This window comes from Colossoma macropomum, unplaced genomic scaffold (assembly GCF_904425465.1).
Source record: "Colossoma macropomum unplaced genomic scaffold, Colossoma_macropomum, whole genome shotgun sequence".
Lineage (NCBI taxonomy): Eukaryota > Metazoa > Chordata > Actinopteri > Characiformes > Serrasalmidae > Colossoma > Colossoma macropomum.
Genome location: NW_023494798.1, coordinates 16,639,526 through 16,662,884, shown reverse-complemented (window position 1 = coordinate 16,662,884; position 23,359 = coordinate 16,639,526). Strand labels below are relative to the sequence as shown.

The following is a 23,359-nucleotide window of genomic DNA, read 5'->3' as shown; positions in this document are numbered from 1 at the left end:
TAAAATGTTTTAGGCTGTTCTATGTTCAGGAAAATAATGCATTCTTTTATATTAAAAATGTTTAGGCATTCATACACTATGATTTTACACAAACGCTTCATATTAACCCATTCATTTCAGTCTCACTTGGGAGTGCCCACAACACAGAGTGGCAGTTCTCCTCTCTACAGTTCTCTGACTGACTCTAACAGTGTAAAGCCTAATCTCATTTTCGTCCTGATTTCACTTCCCAAGGACCCTCAGACAGAGTTAGCAAGTTAGCACGTCTTCATAGTCATGCCAGCCAGAACAGTAAACCGTAAAACGTGTCACTGTTTTAAATTTGTTGTGTGCTACCTATTATTATAAATATATTATTAATATATTTAAGCTTACAAAAAGACAGGCACATACATGCCATTAGAGGTTCCTCCCAGAGTTGCTGATTGAAAGTGGTGATAAATATGATTCATCCAATAACACTGCCAATACCGTGACCAGAAATCAGGGGAGGTAAAATCAGGACAGGGATGTGAGATTGGGCACCACACCGCTACTCTTAACTCACTCACTGCCAGCAATTACAGTCAGAGTTTTGGACTTGCTTGGGAGCGCCCTCTAGTGTTTGAGAAACCCAGAGGACATTACAGAGTGGTAATTCTCCTCTCTACAAGTTCTTTGCCACCATTTGTGCCTGAACCATTTCAGCCCAGTGAGTGGAGTGTTATTTGGCTATTTCAAATCAATCACAAAACCTCTCAAAAGTAAAGAGACATCCCGAGACCTCGAGATACTCTTGTGGGAAAAACAGTGGGGTATTTTCAGTGAAAATAATATGTGCTGCAGCTCCAAATCACAGTCCACCTGTAAGTCGCACATTTCTATTCTTTTTTTCTATCCCCCCGCCCCTTTTTTAACATCACTGCACAGGTTTTTTTTTTTTACGTTTTTAACATTAACTGCAAATTTTGGTTTCTGTGATTGAACCCAAACAGAGGATCTGATCTTTATCAGGCCCAATTCTCAGGTTTTCAGTGTCAGCACCTAAGAAAAAAAAGAAAATTGTATTTAAAAAGTTGATTTTAGTTTTCCCATGGGCCACTATGCTTTGTAGTTATAAACAGGTGGAAAATGTTAGGAACCCCTGCTCTAACTGATCACACAAGCTCCACTGACCTGCCTGAAAACAAATCAGACCCTTATGAGCTACAGTTTTTATTCTTTAAATACAGGTAAGAGCTGACTTGTTCTGTATTTTTTTCTTCCAATATTAGCAGTTATTTACATGGTACACTGGCATACCTAAACTTTACAGATGTGTTCATTCTACTTAAGGATTTGTATTATTTTGTGTATTATATATGCAAAAATGTGTAAATATGTATATTTTTAGAATTACAGAAAATTACATTCTTAAATTACTTGACACTGTGGGTCTTAATAACTCACTTCTACTGCATTTGTCAACTCACAGCACAAGTTGAGTGAAAAGAATTTGCTACAATTAGTCAGCTAGTCAAGCAGACAGTCCTAGCTTAAATGCTTTAAATGTTGAAAATCTTGAACTTAGCGGTTATTAACTCATATTTTTCTGAAATAAAACACTGATTGGGGACACAAGTGGGCTTAAGTGAAGCAAGGGAGTCATTTAAGCCCAGTCCAAGCTTTTTATTTAAATTTCTTATCCTGTTGTTTTACTATGAGCACTTGATTAGTCCCAGACGTCTCCATATCCAGCTCTTCTGATCATAGAAAATGCTAAATAGACTTTCCTGAATACACTGATGATCAGAATTGAGCAGTTTCCTGTGATGTTTAACTGGAATAAAACTGTTAAACCATCACAAATATATTATGTCTCAGTTTTCAGACAGAGAGAAAAATTGCTCCAAGGTGCTGAAATAACAGCAGACCTCCAGTTTCAGCACCACATTTCTTTTTCTTTTCTCACTGCTGTCCTCACTGCCTTCCTTCTCTCAAATGGTTGTGTTTAGTCAGCCAAATGTTCGCTTCTCACACAATCAAACAATCAAAATATTGAAATTGGTAACTGGTAACCAATTCCCCACATACAAACATTTTGCTAGTTAGTTAAGCTGTCTGGATTCTAGCTAGGTTAGCTTGCTCTAGATTAGTTTGCTAGCTAGCAAAGCAAGTTGACAAGTTCATATGTACGTGATTCAGATTGATACAGAACATAGAAGATACTGATAATAGTAGTGTTAATAATATGCAGTCTAATAGTAGGCTATAGACTTGAGCATTGTGATTACAACATTAGCATTATCATTACCAACATTAGCATTACCTAGCATTAAAGTTAGTTTAAAAAAAACGTTCTGACTTATAATTTTAAAAAGTGAACAGCGTCGCCCGGTCTGTAACATGCAGATGGTAGGATCAACATTTGGTGTAAACAGCATGACCCAGCCTGCTTTTCTGGTCACCACTGTTGCAAAGAGTAGTTATTTAAGTAACTGTAACTGTCCTGTCAGCATGAAGAAGTATATCAAGCTTTAACTCTCATCAATAAAGTATTCCCACCCACAGGACTGCCATTAATTCATTTTTTTTTCACACCAATATGTTGTAGATCAGCAGATCAGCAGTTTGTGAAATCCTCAAACTACCCCAGTCATTCATATTTTTCCCCTTTCTGACGTTGGATATGAACATTAACCAATGCTGTGTCTGTATGAATTTTCAAATTACATGTTTGATTGATATTCCAGGTGAAAAGAAGTACATAAGCAAATTGTTTGAAACCATTTATCTGATGCCAGATTATAAAACAATGAAACTGAACAGAAAACAACTAAAACCAAAATTTTATCAGGCTTTGGTTAGCTGGGTCTGTGTGCTGGAGAAGGCTTCTTGATGCCTCATGAAGTCTAAGTCAGACCATGACAAGTCCAGGGGGGAGAGATCTGCAGTTAAAAGGCCCGCTGTGACTGACATACATTGAGCTTTATATGGCACTAATTAAAGCTTTGCTTTTAATTTTCCAACAGATAGCCTCATCTGGACCACCTGCAGAAAGGTCAGTGGGCAGGACAGAACAGAACTGCAGAAACACACCAGAGATTTCAGCTTTACTTACACTCAGCTTGCCACTTGACAAATCTCAAAACCTGAAACCAAAAAACAACAAATATAATTTTATCAAAACTATCTTAAACACAAACAAGGACAATTTCTTTTTCAAATTATATGGGATAAACATACCTGTACCTGTTTCCAACATGATCCCTGTTCCACATGTGAGTTGTCTAACATTTATCTTTGGAGGATCTGCATTCTGTGAATGGGAATATTTCAATCAGACAGTCTATGTGGATGAAAAGGTGTAATACAAGAAAAAATCACAGAATCATTAAATGGTTTATGTCAAGAATATTACATAAATTCACATGAAAATAATAATTATTGCATTACAATCTCTAGTGGCTGTGATGAGAGACCTTCTGTATTCTAGGGCACCTAATCATTGCCTCTGGGATGGCCAGAAATCTGAAATTTAAAACAAGATATAAAAAGTATCCAAGATGCAGAGTAGATCTTAATGATAACTAAGTCTTCCTTATTCCTAATGGTAGATCTGCACACCAGGGATGTAGCCAGAATGATCACAGGCCTACCCAATCAAATGGGGAAAGAATATTTATTAAACCAAATTTTTAAGATAATGCTATTGTTGTATTATGGCCAATCAAATCTTTTCATCAGCCCTCCAACCCTCCAATCACTGCTTAGCAATCATTGCTATCCACTTTTGCCTGTTCAATATCAGCACATCAGTTTTTGAATTTGAATCACCAGTTGCAAGACTTGAGATTCCGTCCAGTAGAGTATGTTGTTTTCTGCTCATCCAAGGCCAAAAACAAATGTCAATGGGCCTCATTCACCAACTGTTCTTCAAAAGAAATTTCTTTTAAAAACCACCAGTTTTTATGAAGATTTTGACTTCTCTGTATCCACTTTTCTCTGTTTTCTCATTTGAGATTTGTTCTCAGGGAAGAACAGAACCTACACACAGTCAAGAGCACAAAGGTGTGAAAAATTATGTAGTTTAAGAATATGTCATGAATCTGACGTAGACTTTTTCTTAGAACCTTTCTCAAGAACAAATTTAAGAAAAAACTTTTGGAAGATCTTGGTGAATGAGGCCCATTGTCATCAGATTTCTGTGAATTTGATATATACAATAGGGCGGCGCAGTGGCGCAGTGGGTAGCGCTGTTGCCTCACAGCAAGAATGGCCTGGGTTCGATTCCCGGCCGGGTGACCAGGGCCGTTTCTGTGTGGAGTTTGCCTGTTCTCCCCGTGTCTGCGTGGGTTTCTTCCGGGTACTCCGGTTTCCTCCCACAGTCCAAAAACATGCAGTCAGTCTGATTGGACATGCTGAAATTGCCCCTAGGTGTGAGTGTGAGTGTGTGTGTGACTGTGTATGTCTGTCTGTCTGCCCTGCGATGGACTGGCGACCTGTCCAGGGTGTATCCTGCCTTCCGCCCAATGACAGCTGGGATAGGCTCCAGCACCCCACCGCGACCCAGAAGGATAAGCGGTTTAGATGATGTATGTATGTATGTATGTATGATATATACAATGCTGTTTTACTGTAATTGTCACAGCCTCTAATGCTTCCACCTGCTTCCACCTCCTGATCTAATGATTCCACAGGTCATATGTCACTTTAATTGGATTTTCACTGTTACACAGATTTATCTCAGGACCAAATCCATCAAAATATACCCCTCAAGCAGTTCTTTTGAGTGTTTATCTACTTGAATAGACCGGACTGTGTACTTGCAGAGCTTTAGCTAGATAGGATGGAGTGACTTCTAACAACATGGAGAGCCTGGATCAGGTCTGAGACCACCCTCTAAGCAATGTAAATGCAATGGAACTTTTCCGCATAGTTCGTAAAATCTTCCCAATCACAGCACAGCAGTAAGAATATCTAAGATAAATTCACAAAACGCAGTTAAGGTCTAATTCATTTTTATTTTCTTTTTTTAAAAAAAGTTTTTTTTGTGACTATATACATTCAAAACATTTTCCAGTGATTACGAGTCCCAACATAGTGTGACCAGTGACCCTAGGACATGTCCAACAACACTAACCTATATCTGATCACAGTAGAAGTAACACTGACCTGCCTGAAAACAACGTTTAGACCAATTTGCGCTACAGTTCATAATCTAAATGCAGTTGAATGTGTCTCTTAATTTAAATATGGTAAAGGGCTGACATGTGCAAGACAAACTACATGATATTTATCAATCATATTACTGTTTCAATAATGTAGCTGAGTATGTTCAATATGGCATGCAGCATATAACTATTATGGTAACTTGGTTTTGCTTGTAATGTTGTTTTCCTTTAATTGTTATTTTCCACCCTACTTGTAGTGGATCTACAGCAGAATTGGGATTTCTAGAATCTTCAAAAGACTGTAATATGAGGATATGACTGTATGTAAATGTAACATTTAAGCCACACTTTACCCCGTGAAAGAAAGGTGATGGTATATTAATACTTAGAGTGTCTCAATCAGCAGTGCGCTTATGTATTTCTAGCTCTCTTTTACTGCTGGATGATAGTGGTAACAAAGTTAAGGGGTTAATAATGCCAAAAATTATAAACACTATTAATTTAAAAAAAAACAAAAAAACTGGTAATGCATTTTCCTAGTTTGGCCCTTCTAACCATCCACTGCAGCACCCACATTTAAATACAGCTTTTAAATAGCAAATCCCTCAGGTAATTTCCAGCTACAGTCATGCTGTAATTAATCACAATTAATTGCATTATATTGTGTAGTTAATTGTGATTAATTCACATTTGGTAAAATTTAACTTTGAAGAAAGATTTTTCCATTTAAAAACAGGGCATTTTGTTTAAGCTACATGAGTGGACAAATAAGCTCCCACAGAATGTATAAATTACCTTCAACAATTAAATATTATCCTGAACATGAAAATCACATGAATGCACATGAATTCACTGCGATTAAAGGAGACAGCTTTCGCACAAGTTGTGGTGCTTTATTTTCCAGCTGTTGTTGGCCACAGCTACACCGTACATATCATATACCAGAGTTTTCTTTCTCTAACAGCTCATTCACTACTCAGCTCACACCTCCTGTCTCGCTTTCACGCACACACCGGGGTGGCTCCTAGCCCTGCCCTCTACAATAAGAGTCCTAAGCAGAATAAACCCAGTGAATAAACGCTGAAGAACACCAATCTAAAGCTAACGTGTAAAACATTTCTAGCACACACTACAATATATATGTATTTTTTAAATACTCTTTGGGACTGAGCCCCCAAAAATCCTAGAATCCTTGCAAAATCCTAGAATCACCCCTACAAAACACACTGCTGATGCAGCAATATCAGTAACATTAGCACCAAAAGGCACCTTCGGTAGATGACTCTGGACAGTGCTCACGAGAAAACTATGGATAAATCACTGAACAGTAATAGTAAAGTGGACAGCTCCAAGTCCCACGAAAGAAGACATAATACAGACATGTGAGAAGTATGAGGACAAGAGATTTACAATCACAGAGGATTTGGAACATGCAGCCACTCTTGCTCTCGGTGGATGAAAGTGATGGCCAATGATGAAAACTAGAAACTATATTTATACTATTTTGATGTTCACCCTGTGTTCATATGATTTTCTGGTTCAGGTTCATATAGAAAGATAGTAAATACACATAGCTATAACTGAATGCACTTCTTTTAAATGGAAAAAAAATCTCTCTAGGGTCAAACTTGAGCAAAATAGACAAATGTGATTAATCATGATTATTTTAATCCTTTGACAGCCTTACTGCGTACATATCCAACTTCCCTCTGATCTCTGACTACAAAGACAATGTTAAACGGACCTCAGTGAACATGCTGGTTAAAAGGAATTGGGCAGCTGGATTTTCATGTTTCTATACTTGGAATAACACTACAGGTATGCTTTATTATGCCATGCCGTATGATAACTAGTGATTACTTTGTATTTCTTCACAATCAGTGAATTACTGTCTTTGTAATTATGTGTGTCAGACCAAGGTGCATCAATGAATTTCAAATGCTGTTAGCAGACTCTGTAAAGATGGTGTAACACGTATTCATGAGTTCATTGTGATAGGTGTTTGAACAGCCTTTTAAGTCAGCTGGCTCTTGTGCTGGAGAGGTGGCAGTTTTCCTGTGTGGCTCCAGGTTTTCCTGTTAACAAGCAGGAATTCCCTTAAGTGCATTAGATCACATGCAGTTTCAGTAAGTACTGATGCCCTCATATATGTTTCATTAGATATAAATATAGTACCCATTTCTTGCAAGTAAATTCATCATGGTTAGGTCATACCGAAGATATATCCTGATGTGGATTCCTGCTGGAAGGATAACACCTAGTGAGCAAATGCACACATAGGAGGTGGATAAAATGCCCAAGAAGCTCACAACAGTGGTGAAAAAAACGGTCTCATCCTTTGTTTGTTGTAATGTGTTGGAATCCGAATAGACGAGAAGGCAGGATGCAAGTGCGACCTAGCAGTTTTATTGTTGGCCATTGAGAAGGCAGCAAAGTAAAAAAACAGAAACAAAAGAAAAGCAAAGTAAGGAAAGTACTAAAGAAATGAAAAGAACCACTAAAAGAACAGAACAGAGAACAAACTACATATAACAGCTCGAATTAAGGATCAGCAAAACACACTACAAACAACATCAAGCAAGGAACAGACCAAACCAAGGGGAATAAATAGACAAAGAACACATGAGAAACACCTGGGGCTAATGAGAGGGTGGGGTTACAAACAACACTCAGGTGAGACAGATGACTGGGGCGGAGACAGACCAAAACAATAAATGCACATGAAACAAGAAAAATGAGGGACGACAAACAAAGGCAGACAGACAGGAACAAGGACAAAGCAGGGTAAGACAGGATGTTACAGTTGTAGAATTATATGATGTTTATGGTGAGCTAATGTGTTTCTGTGTTCTGTATACAGCATATTATTGCAACAACAATATTTGCATAATTAGGGACAAATATATTGCGTCAGATACCTGTTGAAATCCACAAACAAGTTGCCAATAAAAAGAAGGACACACATTAAAACAAGGTGAACTTGTGGGAAGTTGTGTTTGATGTTTGACATGTATTGTGAGGTTTATAAAACATGACAGTTGTCATTAGAAGTTATATTTTATACGCTTCCCCCCACAAAATCTTTGGAATGTCACAGGAAAACATTCCAATCAACTGAGCACCAAGTTTTGCTTTTAGTCATGGAAATGACCTCTTGTTCTTGATATGTTTCACTATAATGATCCTGTGGTTGGAGAGGAACATTTTTTGAGATACCTGTATGTGCACGCCACACATTTCTCGACTTGTCCATTGTACTCCACAAGCTCCCCGGTGGACAGTGCAAATCTCTGACCTCACTGGTTCCACCTAAAGCACAGTAGGTGAAAGGATGGTGTGTGCTGCATCGTGAGGGGTTGTGCTCTCAGATGAGGTGGTCAGTGCAGTGCTGCCACACAGTTTACCCTCCTAAGGACTTGGTGCTGAGGTCAAGAGATGAAAGAAGTGAAATATGTGCAAACTCTGAAGTGTGTTACCATAGGTACTTAGATATGTGGGTCTTCAGCACTCTCCGGCAGCAATGAGCTCAGCAGGTCTCTCCACCAATTTGTCTCTGTGGCCTTGCTCCTCTTCCTCTTCCTCGTACAGGGTGTGGTGGATGCTGAGAAGCGGGTGTGAGGGGTTGCAGCTGAAAGACACAGGCTGGCTCTCAGGCTCTGGGTTCTGTTTGAGAGGTTCCTTGGTCTTGGGGGAGTCGGTCGGAGGCAAGTTAGCTGTCCCCCCGTTCATATAGGAAGTGGTGGGGAGGGTCACTGTGGAGAAGGTAGTGGTGGTGGACTGAGGAGGAGCATCATTCTTTTCTAAAGGGTTGAAGTGGGCGATATAAACAAAAACAAATGACAATATTTTTTGCAGATCAAGTCTAGTCATAAATTATTACATCTAACCCTGTAACCACATTTTCCATGAAGAATCACTGCTGACAGAATTAATAAGATGATAAGTGTTCTAATCTGTATTATCGCTGTTTTAGGTGAATGCAATATTCTTCAGAATGGACAGAAGACTCACTCGATTATTTACGCTAAAAATAAACCCTCATAAAAAAATGCATCATTACCTGTGAGAGCAGAGGAGACGTGAACCACAGAGTGCGTGCCCTCGATGTACACAGTGTCCAGAGAGTTTTCTGCAGCTGGTGGCTCTGGATTGGTCATCTCTGATTTAGGCTTCTGAATGTTTGCCATATATGGATGGACATCCAGGGAGAAATTACGAGTGTGCTTCTTCTCCATCCCATTGTTTGTTTCTGAAGCTGTCAAAATCATGACAAAAATCAAATAAGTGTAATTACATAAAGCAGATAAACCTGTTAAAGATGATCAGGAACTGCTGAAAATGTGACATGCCCCCACATTTGCAGAATTTACTTATAAAACATAGTAAACAGTCATGACATTACAACCGTGTTGTAACAATACTAGAAACAGGCCTGTCAGTTGCACTTTGCACTGACTCCTGATAGGAGCAAATTGATTTCTTTCCTGGGGATTCTTTTCTAATGAAAAAATCAATATGATCATCACTGCCCTACATGTCTGGTGATGTCAAACTATTTGTCATTTACCTGTGGGTGGATGTTGTGTGCTCTTGCTGTCCAGTAGAGGGGCAATGAAGTTATCTGCAACAGTCTTCCGCCGCAAAGGTTTAGGTTTATCTGCTTTGATGCTGTTTTCCAGTCGAGTCAGTGTTAAGGGTTCCTGTACAATCATTAAGACACAATGGATTTCACTGAATACATCTGAAAGATGCTATTGAAATGATGTTTATCAGACAGTTCACTTTTGAGGATTATTATACAAGTTTGGACACACTTCACTGAAAGGTTTTCATAAGGTTGAAGGTTTTGATCTACAGGTTAATGTTTAACCCCTTACATGGCCAGGGACTGTTGGCAGGCCCAAAGTTTTATTGCACACTTCTATAACCTAAGCATAGCTCAACCAGTTTGCATTGAAGTCCCTGTAGTTACTGAATAATAAGCCTGAGTATGTGATAAGCCTGGGATATTACCGGCTTAAAGACCCAGCACAACTCATTTTAAATATCTGCCAAAAAACATAGACTTTGGTAAACAATTTCTTATGTTACAAGGAACATTGAAAATATGGTCTTAAAATGAGTTGTTTGTACAGCATCCTTTCTCTGACAACTTACTCCATTTTGCTGTGTAGGTCTGAACCTTGGCATATTCATGCCATGAATGACATCTTGATTGACAGCCTCTGTGTTGACAGTCATGGTCTAGTTTAGTTTCAAGTATAGCCTAGGGTGGAAATAGCACCACACTAACGCAATTTTGCATCTATAAGCCAGAGAGAACAATGATACGGAATGCAAACTGGGGACGGAATGTACAAATATCCTATGTAACCTCTCTTACAAGTAAAAGACCTTGTGAAAACAAATCCTACGTAAGAACATGTTTTTAACAACCATGAGAAATAGTTAAAAGCCTCCAGTTTGAAGTCAATGTAAATCATAAATCATAATGCATTTTCCTTCCATACCATGACATGTCAGAGTGAAACACAATGTCTCTAAGCTTGCTGAGCAATTTTGCCTAATAATGGATAGAGATGGGGGTGCATGGTGACGTAATCAAAAAACCAGAAGATGTTCAAGGTTGTTTTCACCCCAATTCATTCATCCTTCGTACTTCATTTACTGAAGTCTGCACCGGAGTTTGGGTTTTTCTCGCATTGTATCTTTTTCATTTGGTCTCGTCACAATGCAATCGCTGAAGTGCATCAAATTATACAAGTGTGTGTTGATTGGGCAGAAACTTAGAGTGGAATTGGTGGAGGAACGCTCTTGTAGCAGCAGCTTGTTTTTTCTGGGTAATGGTTCAGTTGTTTGGTGTGCACCCAAATATGGCAAAAGTGTTTAAAATGGACTAAACTAAAGAAAATCTTTCATTAGTCAAAATCAAACAAGGTAGTTGTGAAAGCCAATGAAATGATTTTTTAAATGATAACATCAATTGTACTTGATGTGACCAGGGACATGATCTAACAAGGTAAAAAAGGTTGACTTTAAGTGTTCACTAAAGGATTCACTTTAAAACTGTGACATACAAGTAAAAATATATTGTATCATGCATCAATATTAAAGTCAATGTTATGCATGTAAGACTTACTACACTCAAAGTGGGAACGTGGACGTGAAAATCATGTTAGTTTCGGCCATTTTATTATTTGATTTAATTATATTAGCGTTTTGTTAGTAAGGTACAAAGTGAAGTTTTCAATATGAATGACCAAAACATTAAACATCCATTAACTTGGTACAGGTTGTGCTAGGCTGTGTATAGGATTAGACCACAGGCAAAAAAGCACCAGTTCACTACAGACCCAACTCATCTGAAATTGAGCGTAGAGGAAGATGCATTCCAATTGCGCAAATAGTTGCCTACAAAATGAACAGTACATACAGACTTTTTAAGTGTGTTAAAAACAATAGTGAGTGGAAATGTTCTGTTTGAAGGGGACTTCAAACTGCATAAGGTGCAGTGAGTAATGGTTTATTACTATGTGGGTATTTGGCAAGAACGTTTACCAATTATCAGTCATTTACACTGATGTAATTTGGCATTGTCTCATGTTTTTTTTTCTGCAATTAAATAATTTTTACTACTTATTTTTAAATTAAAAGCCACATGTCACTGCAAAATGTAAACTTTGCTTTGTAAGTAGTCACCACTACAAAAATATTGTGCTGTTTATGGGCCATGCTACACTCAAATTTCATTACATTTATGCTAAGCTCTAGCTTGCACAAAGACTTGAGTAATTGTATTCTGTAATTTGTTTATCATAGTTTTACAGGGAATCCTTCCATAAAGATTTGCACTTGAGCTTGTTTCCCTCTAACTAGCCTGTTAGTCTATTAACTATCTGCTGAGCTAGTCAGCCAGGTCTGGCAGATTATGTTCCAGTTAAAGAGGCTGTTAACAGCATCCAGAAGTCTCATATTATTACGAGAAGCTCTTTGGGGAAATTGGGGTGTGTGAACTTGGGAAATAATTAAGCAATCAAATCGTAAGTGGGCTGTTATGCCAATAACATCACTGCAGACATGAGCCAAAGGAGAGTGTTGTAGAGCTAAAAGATTGGAGAATAATCCATTTTGAGAGACAATGGAAGAGAGTGAAATAGTTTTGTAATGACAAAAATAAAATGTTATGGAATGTATTTCTCTATGGCAATTATGTGTCTCTTTGATGGTGATGTTACAGAGCAACTTACTCCCTTTATGCATCTCAAAACTGAGCTTTTGTACCGTTTAATCTACACTGTAAAGTTGAGTGAAGTTGAGGAAGTTGATTTCACAATTCATGAATATGAAATTTAATGTAGACCATGATTTACAGTCAATTGGCAGATAAGGCCAAATAAGAGAAAGGTGAATTAGGGACAGTGTAAAAATATTTTATAGTTACATGAACTCCTCAGTGTACATGTTATACTTAAACAAAAGTAGGCAAACGATTACAGACTGGCAACTAGGTTAATATTTTATTAAATACTTTGCTGGGCCTTTTGATGCTTGAAATTAGTTTCATAGAGATGTTTTTTTTTCCAAAATAACAACTCATCACACAGCAGCCAACATGTGTTCAGGCTATGCTAAACTTCTTCATGACATTTGGAAAAGCACATTGGGTGCTCCTGAACTTGGAGAGAATGTCAAGACTGCACAAAACTGTTTTCAAGACATTTCTAAAGAATCTACAATATATGATAGTTTTTTGAAAGCCTGTTGAAGTGTTCTTTAAAATAGCTCTGTGTAAGGAATCTGTTTAAAAATGCATTAAAGCAGTGCTAAGATGACTGGATGCTGTGTTGACTGTGCAATTTGGTGGACTACTGTTAAAGTGGAGACTACGAACTTAGCATATTATATGAAGATGCAAATTCATGTGGTAAAAAACTTAAACCAGTGCATAAGTAGCTAGACCACACAGAAGTTTTTACATGCATTAAATGTGTTTTTTGCATATTTATTTACAATGGTCATCCTTAAAAAGTGTTTCTTTTGTTCCTATATTGACATAAAGTCTTTCAATTAATAAAACTATTCATTAGGACTATGCTTATTGAGAACTCAGGTTGGCTTAAAAGTGGCTACTTTAAATACAATTTAATTATAGTTATAGTATAGTATAGTATAGTATGTTTAGGTCTGTTAGTAAAGGGGTTGTTATTGTGTTTTTCATTGATCATGCAATGTTTCCATGCTGGTCCCCATCTTGTTTCAAAATAATGTGACATCCTAAATCATTTTTTATCACTGAAAAGCATTTTAGACTTTGATGATTATGATACTAATTCTACTTGTGGTAACTCTTACTTTAAAGGGTTGTGGCAGAGGGTTAGATGTTGGGATCCACTTGATCTTCTTCCGGGGTCTTTTCACAACAGTCTCTCCTCCCAGCTCTCCCACCCCCAGTATAGAGGGATCGATGCTTGGGTCAACTGTCTGGATCCCAGAGTCTCGAACAGTTGGTGTGGCATCATGGTTGGACTGTGCTAATGCAGCTAACAACTGTCGCACCACATTGTCATACATCAAGTCACTCTCATTAGTGATAAAGTCCAGCCTGTTGAGAGACTTGATGTGATCTCTGTTCTCGTTACAGAACATAGCCAGGATGTTAATGTCGCAAAACTGCGACTTCTGCCAACGCCGCCGTGTCTTTATGCCGACTTTGTGCAGCTTGTCAAAGACGAAGTTGGACTTTCGCACCACAAACAGATGTAGTAGGTTCACTAAAATAATGAGGTTCATGGTACAGAGCAGCGCAATGTCCACCGCAGCCATGATGCGCTGCAGCTGCACGGCTGGCAGCTTGCAGTTCACGCTTAGCCGCAGCTCGGGGATGCTGCTGATGTCCGGCGGCTCGCCCAGCGCACAGGTGAACTCGTTCTGCCGCTGCCAGGCGTAGTATGTGCTTAGGTAGGTGATGGGAATAGAACTGAGGCAGATAATGGCTAAATGCCTTGCCAAATATAGCTTGGCTAAAAAGTTACTTTGCCCTCGTCGCTCTAGATATTTCTCAAAGAGGTTCTGCTCAGGGCTCTTCTCCTTCTCAGCATTCTCAATGATCTCACGCCGCTCCCGCTCACTGATTCCTGGACCTTTGGACTGGATCTGCTTCTCGATCTTGGGCGCTCGCCCCTCGGCTGCACGGTGGTAGCAGTTGTCTATCTCTTGGAGGAGGAAGTTGAGTTCAGAGGTAAGGCGTGTGGAGGCAAGAAACTCCCAGCCCAGTGCTGGGATGTACATGATACCTGCAAATGCCAGCAGGGCATATGGCAGAAACTTGTGCTCGAACAATGACGGCCGGAGTTCAGGGTCAACACCAGGTATGGCGTCCCGTAGCTCTGTCCAGCAGTAGCCTCTGGCGTAGAGGGCCTGGTCACGCGTGAAGTTGTGCGGGGTGTAGCAGTATATTGACTCCTCTAGAAAAGAATGACAAGCAAAAGCAATGAGAAAGGCTTCTTTTATGTGTTTATCCTTTTATAAGATGATAGGAATCATGACAACCACTAAACCATGTGTCAGATACTTTTACACAATATTCTTGAGGCAAAAACAGTCTACTAGTGTGAGCTGTAGAAGTGTCTGCTTGGGAATAGTCTGTCATCAATTTCCCATTAATTAGATTGTGCTTTAGAACATCAGACAGCAGAGGAGCCAGTACAGCCTTGAGGAATGCTAGCAATTCTGATGTAATGGACATGAATGGTACATTAGTAACACAACACTATGCCATGTCCAGTGTATACACCTCTCTCCAGTGTTGTACGTACCCAATGATTTTGGACTCCCTTAAAGAAACAAAATACCCTCAAAAACTCCACTGCCACTCCAGTAAAGTGCTACAGTGCACACCCTATGCTGATTCCAAAGGAGGCTGCAAAACAACTAAAAAACAAAGTGATATTTATTCTAACTCCCTTCATTACATTTTACATCTTAAATCACTATCATATGCCCAGATGTGCTCTCGCATCAGTCTAACTTTTCCTAACCCTCCAGTCTATTTAGATCTTTCATGTCTATCACGTTTGTGTTCTCAGGCAACAAAATCCCATCTAGAGTCCCACTGTCCTCTTCCTTTGCCTCCTGCCTGCCCAGCTCTGTGGTAGGTCTCAGTGTGGTTTATGCTGCTATGCAGTCAAACTGACTCAGCATTCGGGTTAAACCCCCTCTCTCTCTTTCTCTCCTTCTTACCCCTCTCTCTCATGCTCCTTTCTCTTTAATCTGTCCACTGATCTCCACTGCAAAAATCAGCACTGCGCACTTAACCCCTTCTTCACTGGCAAGCCAGTGTCCCACTCAGGTGAAGAACAATAAAGCCATTAGTGGAAGAGAATGTAAAACAAAGGCACATTTAAACCATTAATCAGCAGCGTCACTTTATCACATGTAGAACAGCGACAGTGTTGTTCACACAGAATTTTGTAACAGTGTGTAATGACGTATGTACACAGAATACATCTTTAAAACAGTGTCTTTGTAAGTGCCTGATAAAAGCTATAATAAAAAAGCAACTAAAGGCTTGGATCTTGAGAAAGAGAGAGAACAAAGTATGTGTTGGTAATAAGAGTTTGAAAAGAAAACAGTACTGTAATTGCCTTCAAACAATACTACTATGGTATATTAAATTCAGACTAAAAGCATAAAGGATCCATGAGTTTGCAGCTGTATAGCATATAGAGAGCATTTTGAAATTATTCAATCCCCTTGAAGATGTTAAGAATCTCTGGACTGCTTATAGTTATTTTTAGCCAGCATTTTTACTGTGAACTCATATGGTCTAACCAAAGCCAAAGTAAGTTATTTGTCTGCAGATAGTTTAATGATAGAATGATAGAAAATGAAAATTTCAAACAAGCTTCTTACATAGTCAACCCTTTGAGCTCTAGGAGCTCCAAGATTGTACAGATAAAAAAAATCCCAACAATTCAAACTAATTGCGACATTTTCCAGATAAATAATTCCTGGTCATGATGTGAACCTAGAGGACAAAAGTTAGAAAAAAATCAAATTCAAAAATTCAAATTCATAAATGAGGAAAGGAAAAATAATGTCTAAGTATTTGAATCCCCAAGTAATAACTGTTGGAACAATAAGGAAGTGGAAGCTGCATTACAGAACACAGACACCAGAATAGGCCACCCATGAAAAGTCAGCATCTGAACAAGATACAGGCTTTGTGAGAGAAGCCACAGATAGGAAATACTTTTTAAAGAGCTAGAGTCAGTTGCTGACAGTTGAATAATGGTGCCCTGACTAACACATTCAATAACTGTGTATAAAACTGGCCTGTCAGGGAGTAGAAACAAGAAATAAGCCATCACACACGAAAATAGGTGTGTAGTGCACCTAACATTGATCGTTTCTTAAAAAATAGGCTATCACTACAGTGAAGTGTGGTGGTGGTAGTATCAAACTGTGGGAATGATTTTCAAGCAGAGATCTTGTTAAAACTGAAGGAAAAATGGACAACAAAAAATCCTAGGAATATAGAACTTGCTTAATCCTGCCAAGGCCAGAAAAAAAGGGGAATGCCCTACAGTGGAATACCTTTGTGATGAGTTGACAATAAAAAAATACTGACAGGAAAAATATGTAAAATGCTGATGCATTTCAAAGGGGTTGAAAAATTTTCCCAAGTAAATAACTCAATTTGACACTTTGTACTTAGACATCTGTTGCATTTGACTGAGACACACACACTTTTCTCAAAGCACCAACCTGCAAAGTTCCGTGTGAAGACCAGAGTGACTAACAGGATGGGGATGATGACCGTTCCTATGGTGACAACTCGGTCAAAGGGCAGCTCCAGTTTGAGCTGTACCATGAGACCAGCAAGGGCGCCACCTTTCTCATCCTGAGAGGAGCCAGGCAGAATCAGCTCCTTCAGCTTCTCCCCAGCGAGCAGAGCCGTGGCCATGTCCAAGTTCTGCTCAAAGAGGTTCTGCATCCAGCAACCAGGGCCCGCCCACAACTAAACCCACAATGCTCCTGACTCAATTGTTCGGATCTCAAACCCGTCAGCCAATGTATTGGCCGAGGGCTCTTGTTCTTCAAAACGTAGTCAATGATGTTGTGTAGAGGATGCTGTGTGTTGAGGGATGAAAATGGACACAGTCACAGTAGAACCATTTTGGGAGGCCTGAAATGGCTTGTCCAGATGCTTGTTGTGCTCTGTCTTAATTTGTGTAGTGCTGGGCTAGATCCAAACAGTCAGAAGTTGAGTGAAAGGGAGATCCGGTGTCAATATGTGCTTGTGTTCTTGTAATGAGGACTAATGGAGTCATCTATGGTCTCTTCCCACACTAACCCTGCGGACGAAGGACATACAACAAGAAAAAGAATAAACAAATATGGCCTTTATCTTATGGATTGTAACTACAGATTTATAGGCTGCACCTGCATGTGCTACATTGTAAGACATTATTTTTCATCATTTTAATGATGATGAGCATGAAGGAATATACACTGACAGCAGCAAATTATAATTTTCTAAAATACTGGAGCTTGGTCATCATAATCTACATTATTTAGTATTATGATAATATGACCTTTTTTTAATATGCTGTCCTTGTGACACCCCCATACACTCAGACACTCTTTAACAGCGTGCTCCTTTAACTCTTGTGAAGTGTTCCTGTGTGGGCAGTCTACAGAGAGCATACTATTTAGTGGCCAAGGGCAAAATGCCCTCCCTATGTCAAACACTGAGTCACTTCAGCATATCCTTATCACAGCACAAAAATCATTGAAAAGTTTTTATGTCAAAAAAAGAAACATTTCTTAGGGAAAATGTAGATAGATCCAAAAACTGTCCTTGCCCACAGCCAATAAAAAACAATAACAAGATTTTTTACCCTTTTGTGCTAAAATCAATTTACCTTGCTTTGAGTTAGTGGCATCAATAAAGATCTTTCTTCCCAATTGCAAGAAAAATGAGGCATAAGCATAAATGCCAAGAAAAGGTATCTGAAAAGCTTTGTTTGCACATCCCATGAATATATGATCATCAAAACAAGCATCCTACCTTATTATTGTCATTTCAAGCCTTTGAGATTCTTATGCAGCTAACACTGCTCACCTGCCCTAAAGCTGCACAATACAGCATCTGTTAATCATTCTTGCAGTACTGACCTTTGCAATGCTAATACTGTAGAAGGTTGAAATACACAAACGAGCCTCTAATGAATCACAAAATTGTGTATTGTGTACTGTGAGCATTATGACCAGTCTTAAAGAGTCTGTGAGAGGTTTGATGAATCAAAACAGTGAAGAGATCTAATAATCATCAATATTTTGGTCAGAATAATGCAGCCAGTCTCTAATCATAGTGTCACATCATGGAATTCTTGTACTGTATTTCACTCATAAAGCAAGATATTCTGTCCTTTCACACATACAGTGTGAATAGTATGATATATTCACTGTTATACAAACATAATTAAGAATGAGGTGGGTCCTTTTTGGGTTTTAAGTGTCCCCTCAACCCCCAAGGTTATTTATTCAACAACTCCCTAAATTTCCTTTCAATACTTTCTTTGGATGCAGTCTTAGCTGCAAATATTTGATGCATCTCATTAAAAATACAATCAAAATAATTCTTATTTAAATCCTTATGTAAATCTTATAGAAACATTACTCTTTATTTGCATGAGAATACTTTGTACAAGATGTGATTATGTTTAGTAAAACTTTACAAAAGTCTTAAAGAAATATCATTAGAAAAATCTTTTTGAGACAAAATGTTCCCTGTCCATTTATAGTCAAAACTATGTTTTTCTTTGTTATGGAATACTTGGAAAGATAAACATGAACGCAGTGACCTTTACCCTAGTTAATTTTAATGCTGGAAATGTTTAAGTGTTTTAGGTAACCCTCTTAAATTGCTTTTGCCACTTGAATCTGAATTGGCAGCATACACTCTGGGTGGTCTATTTGTTCCATAATGAGGAGTGTGTTTTGCTAGAGGTAGATATGTGTACACTCTCTGTTCAAGGTCAAATTTGGTCACATATGTAATCATTGCAAAACTTTTCTTTTGTTTAGTAGAAAATGATTTGTTTTCTTAAGGGTGGCTTTTTTTTCCCCATCAAACTGGGGTCTCTGGCCCCCAGCTCACAGCATCTTGTTACAGTAATAGGCTATTTAGTCTTGCTCTGCCTGCTGAGGTAAACTGCTTTGGGGAAAAGCATCAGCTGTCATGTTAATGTGGAATCAAATTTGATGGCATTTCTATTTTCAGCACATTGGAGTGAACCTCGTACTGACCACATCTAATGGCCTATGGTCAATATGCTTCCACGCAAAAGCCCTTTTTCCATGGCTGTAAATATTGAGAACTTCAGAGTTGCATTTTCCATTTAAAAAGAACTCATAATGTAACAGGAGACTGGTCACACACATAAACGTTCTCTGTCAAATAGCCACACAGCAAAACAGAGAATGAATGAATGAGTGAATGCACCATTGTATGTTCATTTAACACTATAAGAGTTAATTCAGTGCAGTAGGTGTTCTGGGGGGGTTGCTGTGTAGTTTTGTAATGACAAAGACAAATCACTGAAACTCTCTCTCTCTCTCTCTCTCTCTCTCTCTCTCTCTCTCTCTCTCTCTCGGGAAGCTGTGCTTGTTCATTTGCTAAGACCTCACCATTTACCTGCTCTTTATAACAAAAGCCCATGGATTTTACCCACGAGTTGTTTAATGTGAAGCCCACATGTGTGTTAACAGGCCTACAACTTGAAAACTTACACTGTGATCTCCCAACCAGATACAAACTGCCTAGCTTTAAAAAGCCAACCGGCTGAGAGATGTACTACCGGCCGGCTGACAAAATGACAGAGGACTGAACGGCATGTTCACATGATAGTGTTAAAGCACGCAGCTGACTGTGCATAAAACAGAACGATGGAAGCGCGCGCGACCGTTAAACACCTGGCGCGCGCCGCCTGATTAAGTAAGAGGAGCTGTCCACTCTGTGGTGCTGAAGTGGACAGACAACACTCGGGGATTTGGCAGCTATGATACGGCACATACCTGTACCAGCGGTCTCCGTTCACCTGACAGCGGTCTCGGAAGGGCACATGACGAAACGACGACGAAATTGTTGCTATCTAGGAAAAGCACAGAGCTCAGCATCGCTGATGAAGCTAGCAGAGAGGATATGAGAAATGTTGTACTCACCGATTCGTGAGCATCCCCCGGCGACTCAGGGGTTAATCTGCAGTGCGGGCGAGCCGTTATAGCGTGTATCCGGGCACACCGGTTTGGACCGCCTCCCCCTTCCACCACCCCCCAATACCCCTCCCTCCAATCTTTCATCTCTTCCTCTGTCTCTCTCTCTCCTGGTCTGCCTTCCCCTTCTGTCCTTTATCCTCAGAGTCCTCAAGGAGAACCGCTTGTACCGCACAGTAATTCGCTGGTTCGCTTCCTCACACTAACAGGAGACAGCAGGAGTTCACCAAACAGCGCGAGGCGAACACCAATCCTACTGCACGAAGTTGAGAAATAACGTCACGAAGACGCGACTTCGCTCGGCATTTTGTCGTTACTCGTCTGTCCTAACATACACGTTGAACTCCACACACAATTAAGGCACTTCTGCAGCATCCCACTGACTACAGTTAGTCTAGAACCTTCCTGGGGTCTCTCACAACCACAGGCGGTTTTTACGGTGCAGCCCCGTTTCCAGGTGAGCAGGAGTAGATTACCTTTCGTTACTGGATCTGCTAACTTTAAGAGGGAGTGTCGCACCGTCAAACGACTTCATCACGATAATGTCACCCCCCACCCCGCCTTCCAAAGCCAGTTTGCACCGGTTGGGGCGAAGCTTAGCACGACTGCTTCCAAATATAGCCGAGGCGAGCCTCTACTGCAGCTGGATGCGCCGGGTAGTCTAGTGGCGTTCAAAGGATTTTTTTGATGAATTGTAATATGATAAATATATTATATTAAAATAAATTTGGAAGCTAAACCCGCCTCTGCGTACTAGAATAAAGCACTACCGAGTTTTAGTCACAGCAGTGTGAAACAGGCAGTTTCAGGAAAGCCTGCGCACTGCAAGGTGGTTCTTCAAGGGTTCTTTAGTAAAAGCCGTGTTTTTGTTTAGAACTACGAGTTCTATACAGAACCATATAATGCTTAGAATGAATGTATTTTATGTATCAAAGTGAATGTTTTGTATAACAAAAAGGATTCTTCTTACGGTGTCAAGGTCATAACAATACAACCCCTTTTTTGGTGCTAAATAGAACCATTTTTAAAAAGGTTCAGTATAGAACCATGTACAACACCAATGAAGAACCATTTCTCCATGCAAAGAACCTTTCAAGCATGATGTGGTTCTACACTCTTAAAAAGATGGTTCTTCAGGGGTTCTTTAGTAAAGACAATGGTTCTATATATAATTATGAACACTCCAAGAACCCTTTCATGATTAAAGGGTCTTTGCATCAGGAAAGGGTTCTTCAGATTGATAAAAAATGTGCTGTAGATGGTTCTATACAGAACCTTTTTTGAAAAGGGTTCTTCTATTGTTACAAGCTTGACATCATACATAATAGCAGAACCCTTTTTGGTGCTATATAAAACTATTTTTTGAAAAGATTCTATATAGAATCATGTACAACACATTCTCCATCAGTCAAAAGAACCCTTTCATGATGCAAAGAACCCTTTCTCCATGCAAAAGGTTCTTTGAGTGTTCATGGTTCTATGTAAAACCATTTTCTTTACTAAAGAACGCTTGAAGAATTGTCTTTTTTAAGTGTGTAACATGAAACAGTGAGTAAGTAATTGAGCAGGGATGTAGCTTTTATTGCTGTGGTGCTGAACTCCAGCATATTGAAGTTAAACCAGTGTGCATGAGGTTAAAGTTAATGTCATACTTCTATATTCTATAATACTATATTATATGAGCTCTTAAAATGGTTCCATACACCTGAGAATTCCTCCTTCTGTTGCTCCATCATCAGTAAAAATAAGCTGTTCCTCCACGTTTTCCTCCTTTCATCATTGATATCCTTTAATCTTCATCTCATCTGTTCATAAGACTCTGTCTTTTTTAAACAGCTGCAATCTGTTCTTTCTGATCTTGAAGCGTACTTGTGGTATGAAACCCTCTGAGGTCATGCTAATGTATGCTTCTTCTTATGGTAGTCCTTGATACATCTGCAGTACTGTGCAAAAGCCAGACAACTCTTTATTGATTTGATTTCTATTAAGTGCAAGTTATTAATTTTTCAGCATCAGGAGAAAAGAAGCAGAAAACATATTTCATAGAAAATTACACAGAAGACACAACAACTATATATATATATATATATATATATATATATATATATATATATATATATATATTTCTCAGTATTTAATGTTGCCTCTCTTTGCCTTTAATATAGTTTCCATTCTTTTTGGGAGACTTGCTTTGAGTTTTTCAAAGAAATTTGCATTTTTTCCCCACACCTTCAAAGTTCAGTCTTAGAACTTGGTTGCATTTTCTGTTGTAGTTCTGTTCTCTTGTATTTTCTGAAGCTCAAGTCTGGACTCATCTTCAGGTGGTCAGTCCATTGTTCTGAGAACACCAGCAACTTCTTCGATTGAGTTGCAAATTTTCTACTTTTTTGTCTATTTTCTTTTCTCAGTAACAGTTTCTTGACAGCTACACATCCTTTAAGACTCATAGTGTTGTGTTGTCTTCTCACAATGGAAGGATGGACAGAAACACCTGTGGAGTTTTTCAGGTCTGAAGCAAGAGTGGAGCTTGATTTTCTCTCAAAAATGAAAGCTGTAAGTACTGTTTATCTGATGGTGAGAGTTTGGTGGTCTACCAGGTCTTGCATGGTCTTTAGGATTTCCATCTTTTAATCATTTAATATCTTTCTAATTTTGTCCCCACTTATCTTCCTTCTACACTCCCCTTTCTTATGCAAGTGGAGTGTCATATCTGATATCCTCAGAAATACCTGAAAAATTAATAACTTGTGTTTCATGGCCATCCTGAGTGCTTACAAGCATTTGATCTGTGCAACAGTTCTTGATGACTGAACGTATTCTTCAGCCATCTACTAACATCTCATGGTCTGCCAGGTTGTTTGCCATCGCATAGCATACCCTTGCATTCTTGCTTCTTAGCAATGTACAAAACAGGTGATCCTGACAGACTTCTTGTTTTGGTTTTGTCA

The 23,359-nt window shown here is 39.1% G+C and overlaps 1 protein-coding gene across 1 annotated transcript; it reads right to left on the bottom strand.

The window, feature by feature from the left end:
* Window positions 1-6,783: 6,783 nt before the first annotated feature.
* On the bottom strand, window positions 6,784-17,127 carry panx2 (pannexin 2). The gene is made up of 5 exons (XM_036585162.1): window positions 16,899-17,127; window positions 13,485-14,596; window positions 9,700-9,832; window positions 9,193-9,387; window positions 6,784-8,932 (listed from the first exon to the last, which is right to left on the bottom strand). The coding sequence occupies exons 1-5, from the start codon at window positions 17,125-17,127 to the stop codon at window positions 8,634-8,636; spliced, it is 1,968 nt and encodes a 655-aa protein (XP_036441055.1). The 3' UTR covers window positions 6,784-8,633.
* Window positions 17,128-23,359: the final 6,232 nt, after the last annotated feature.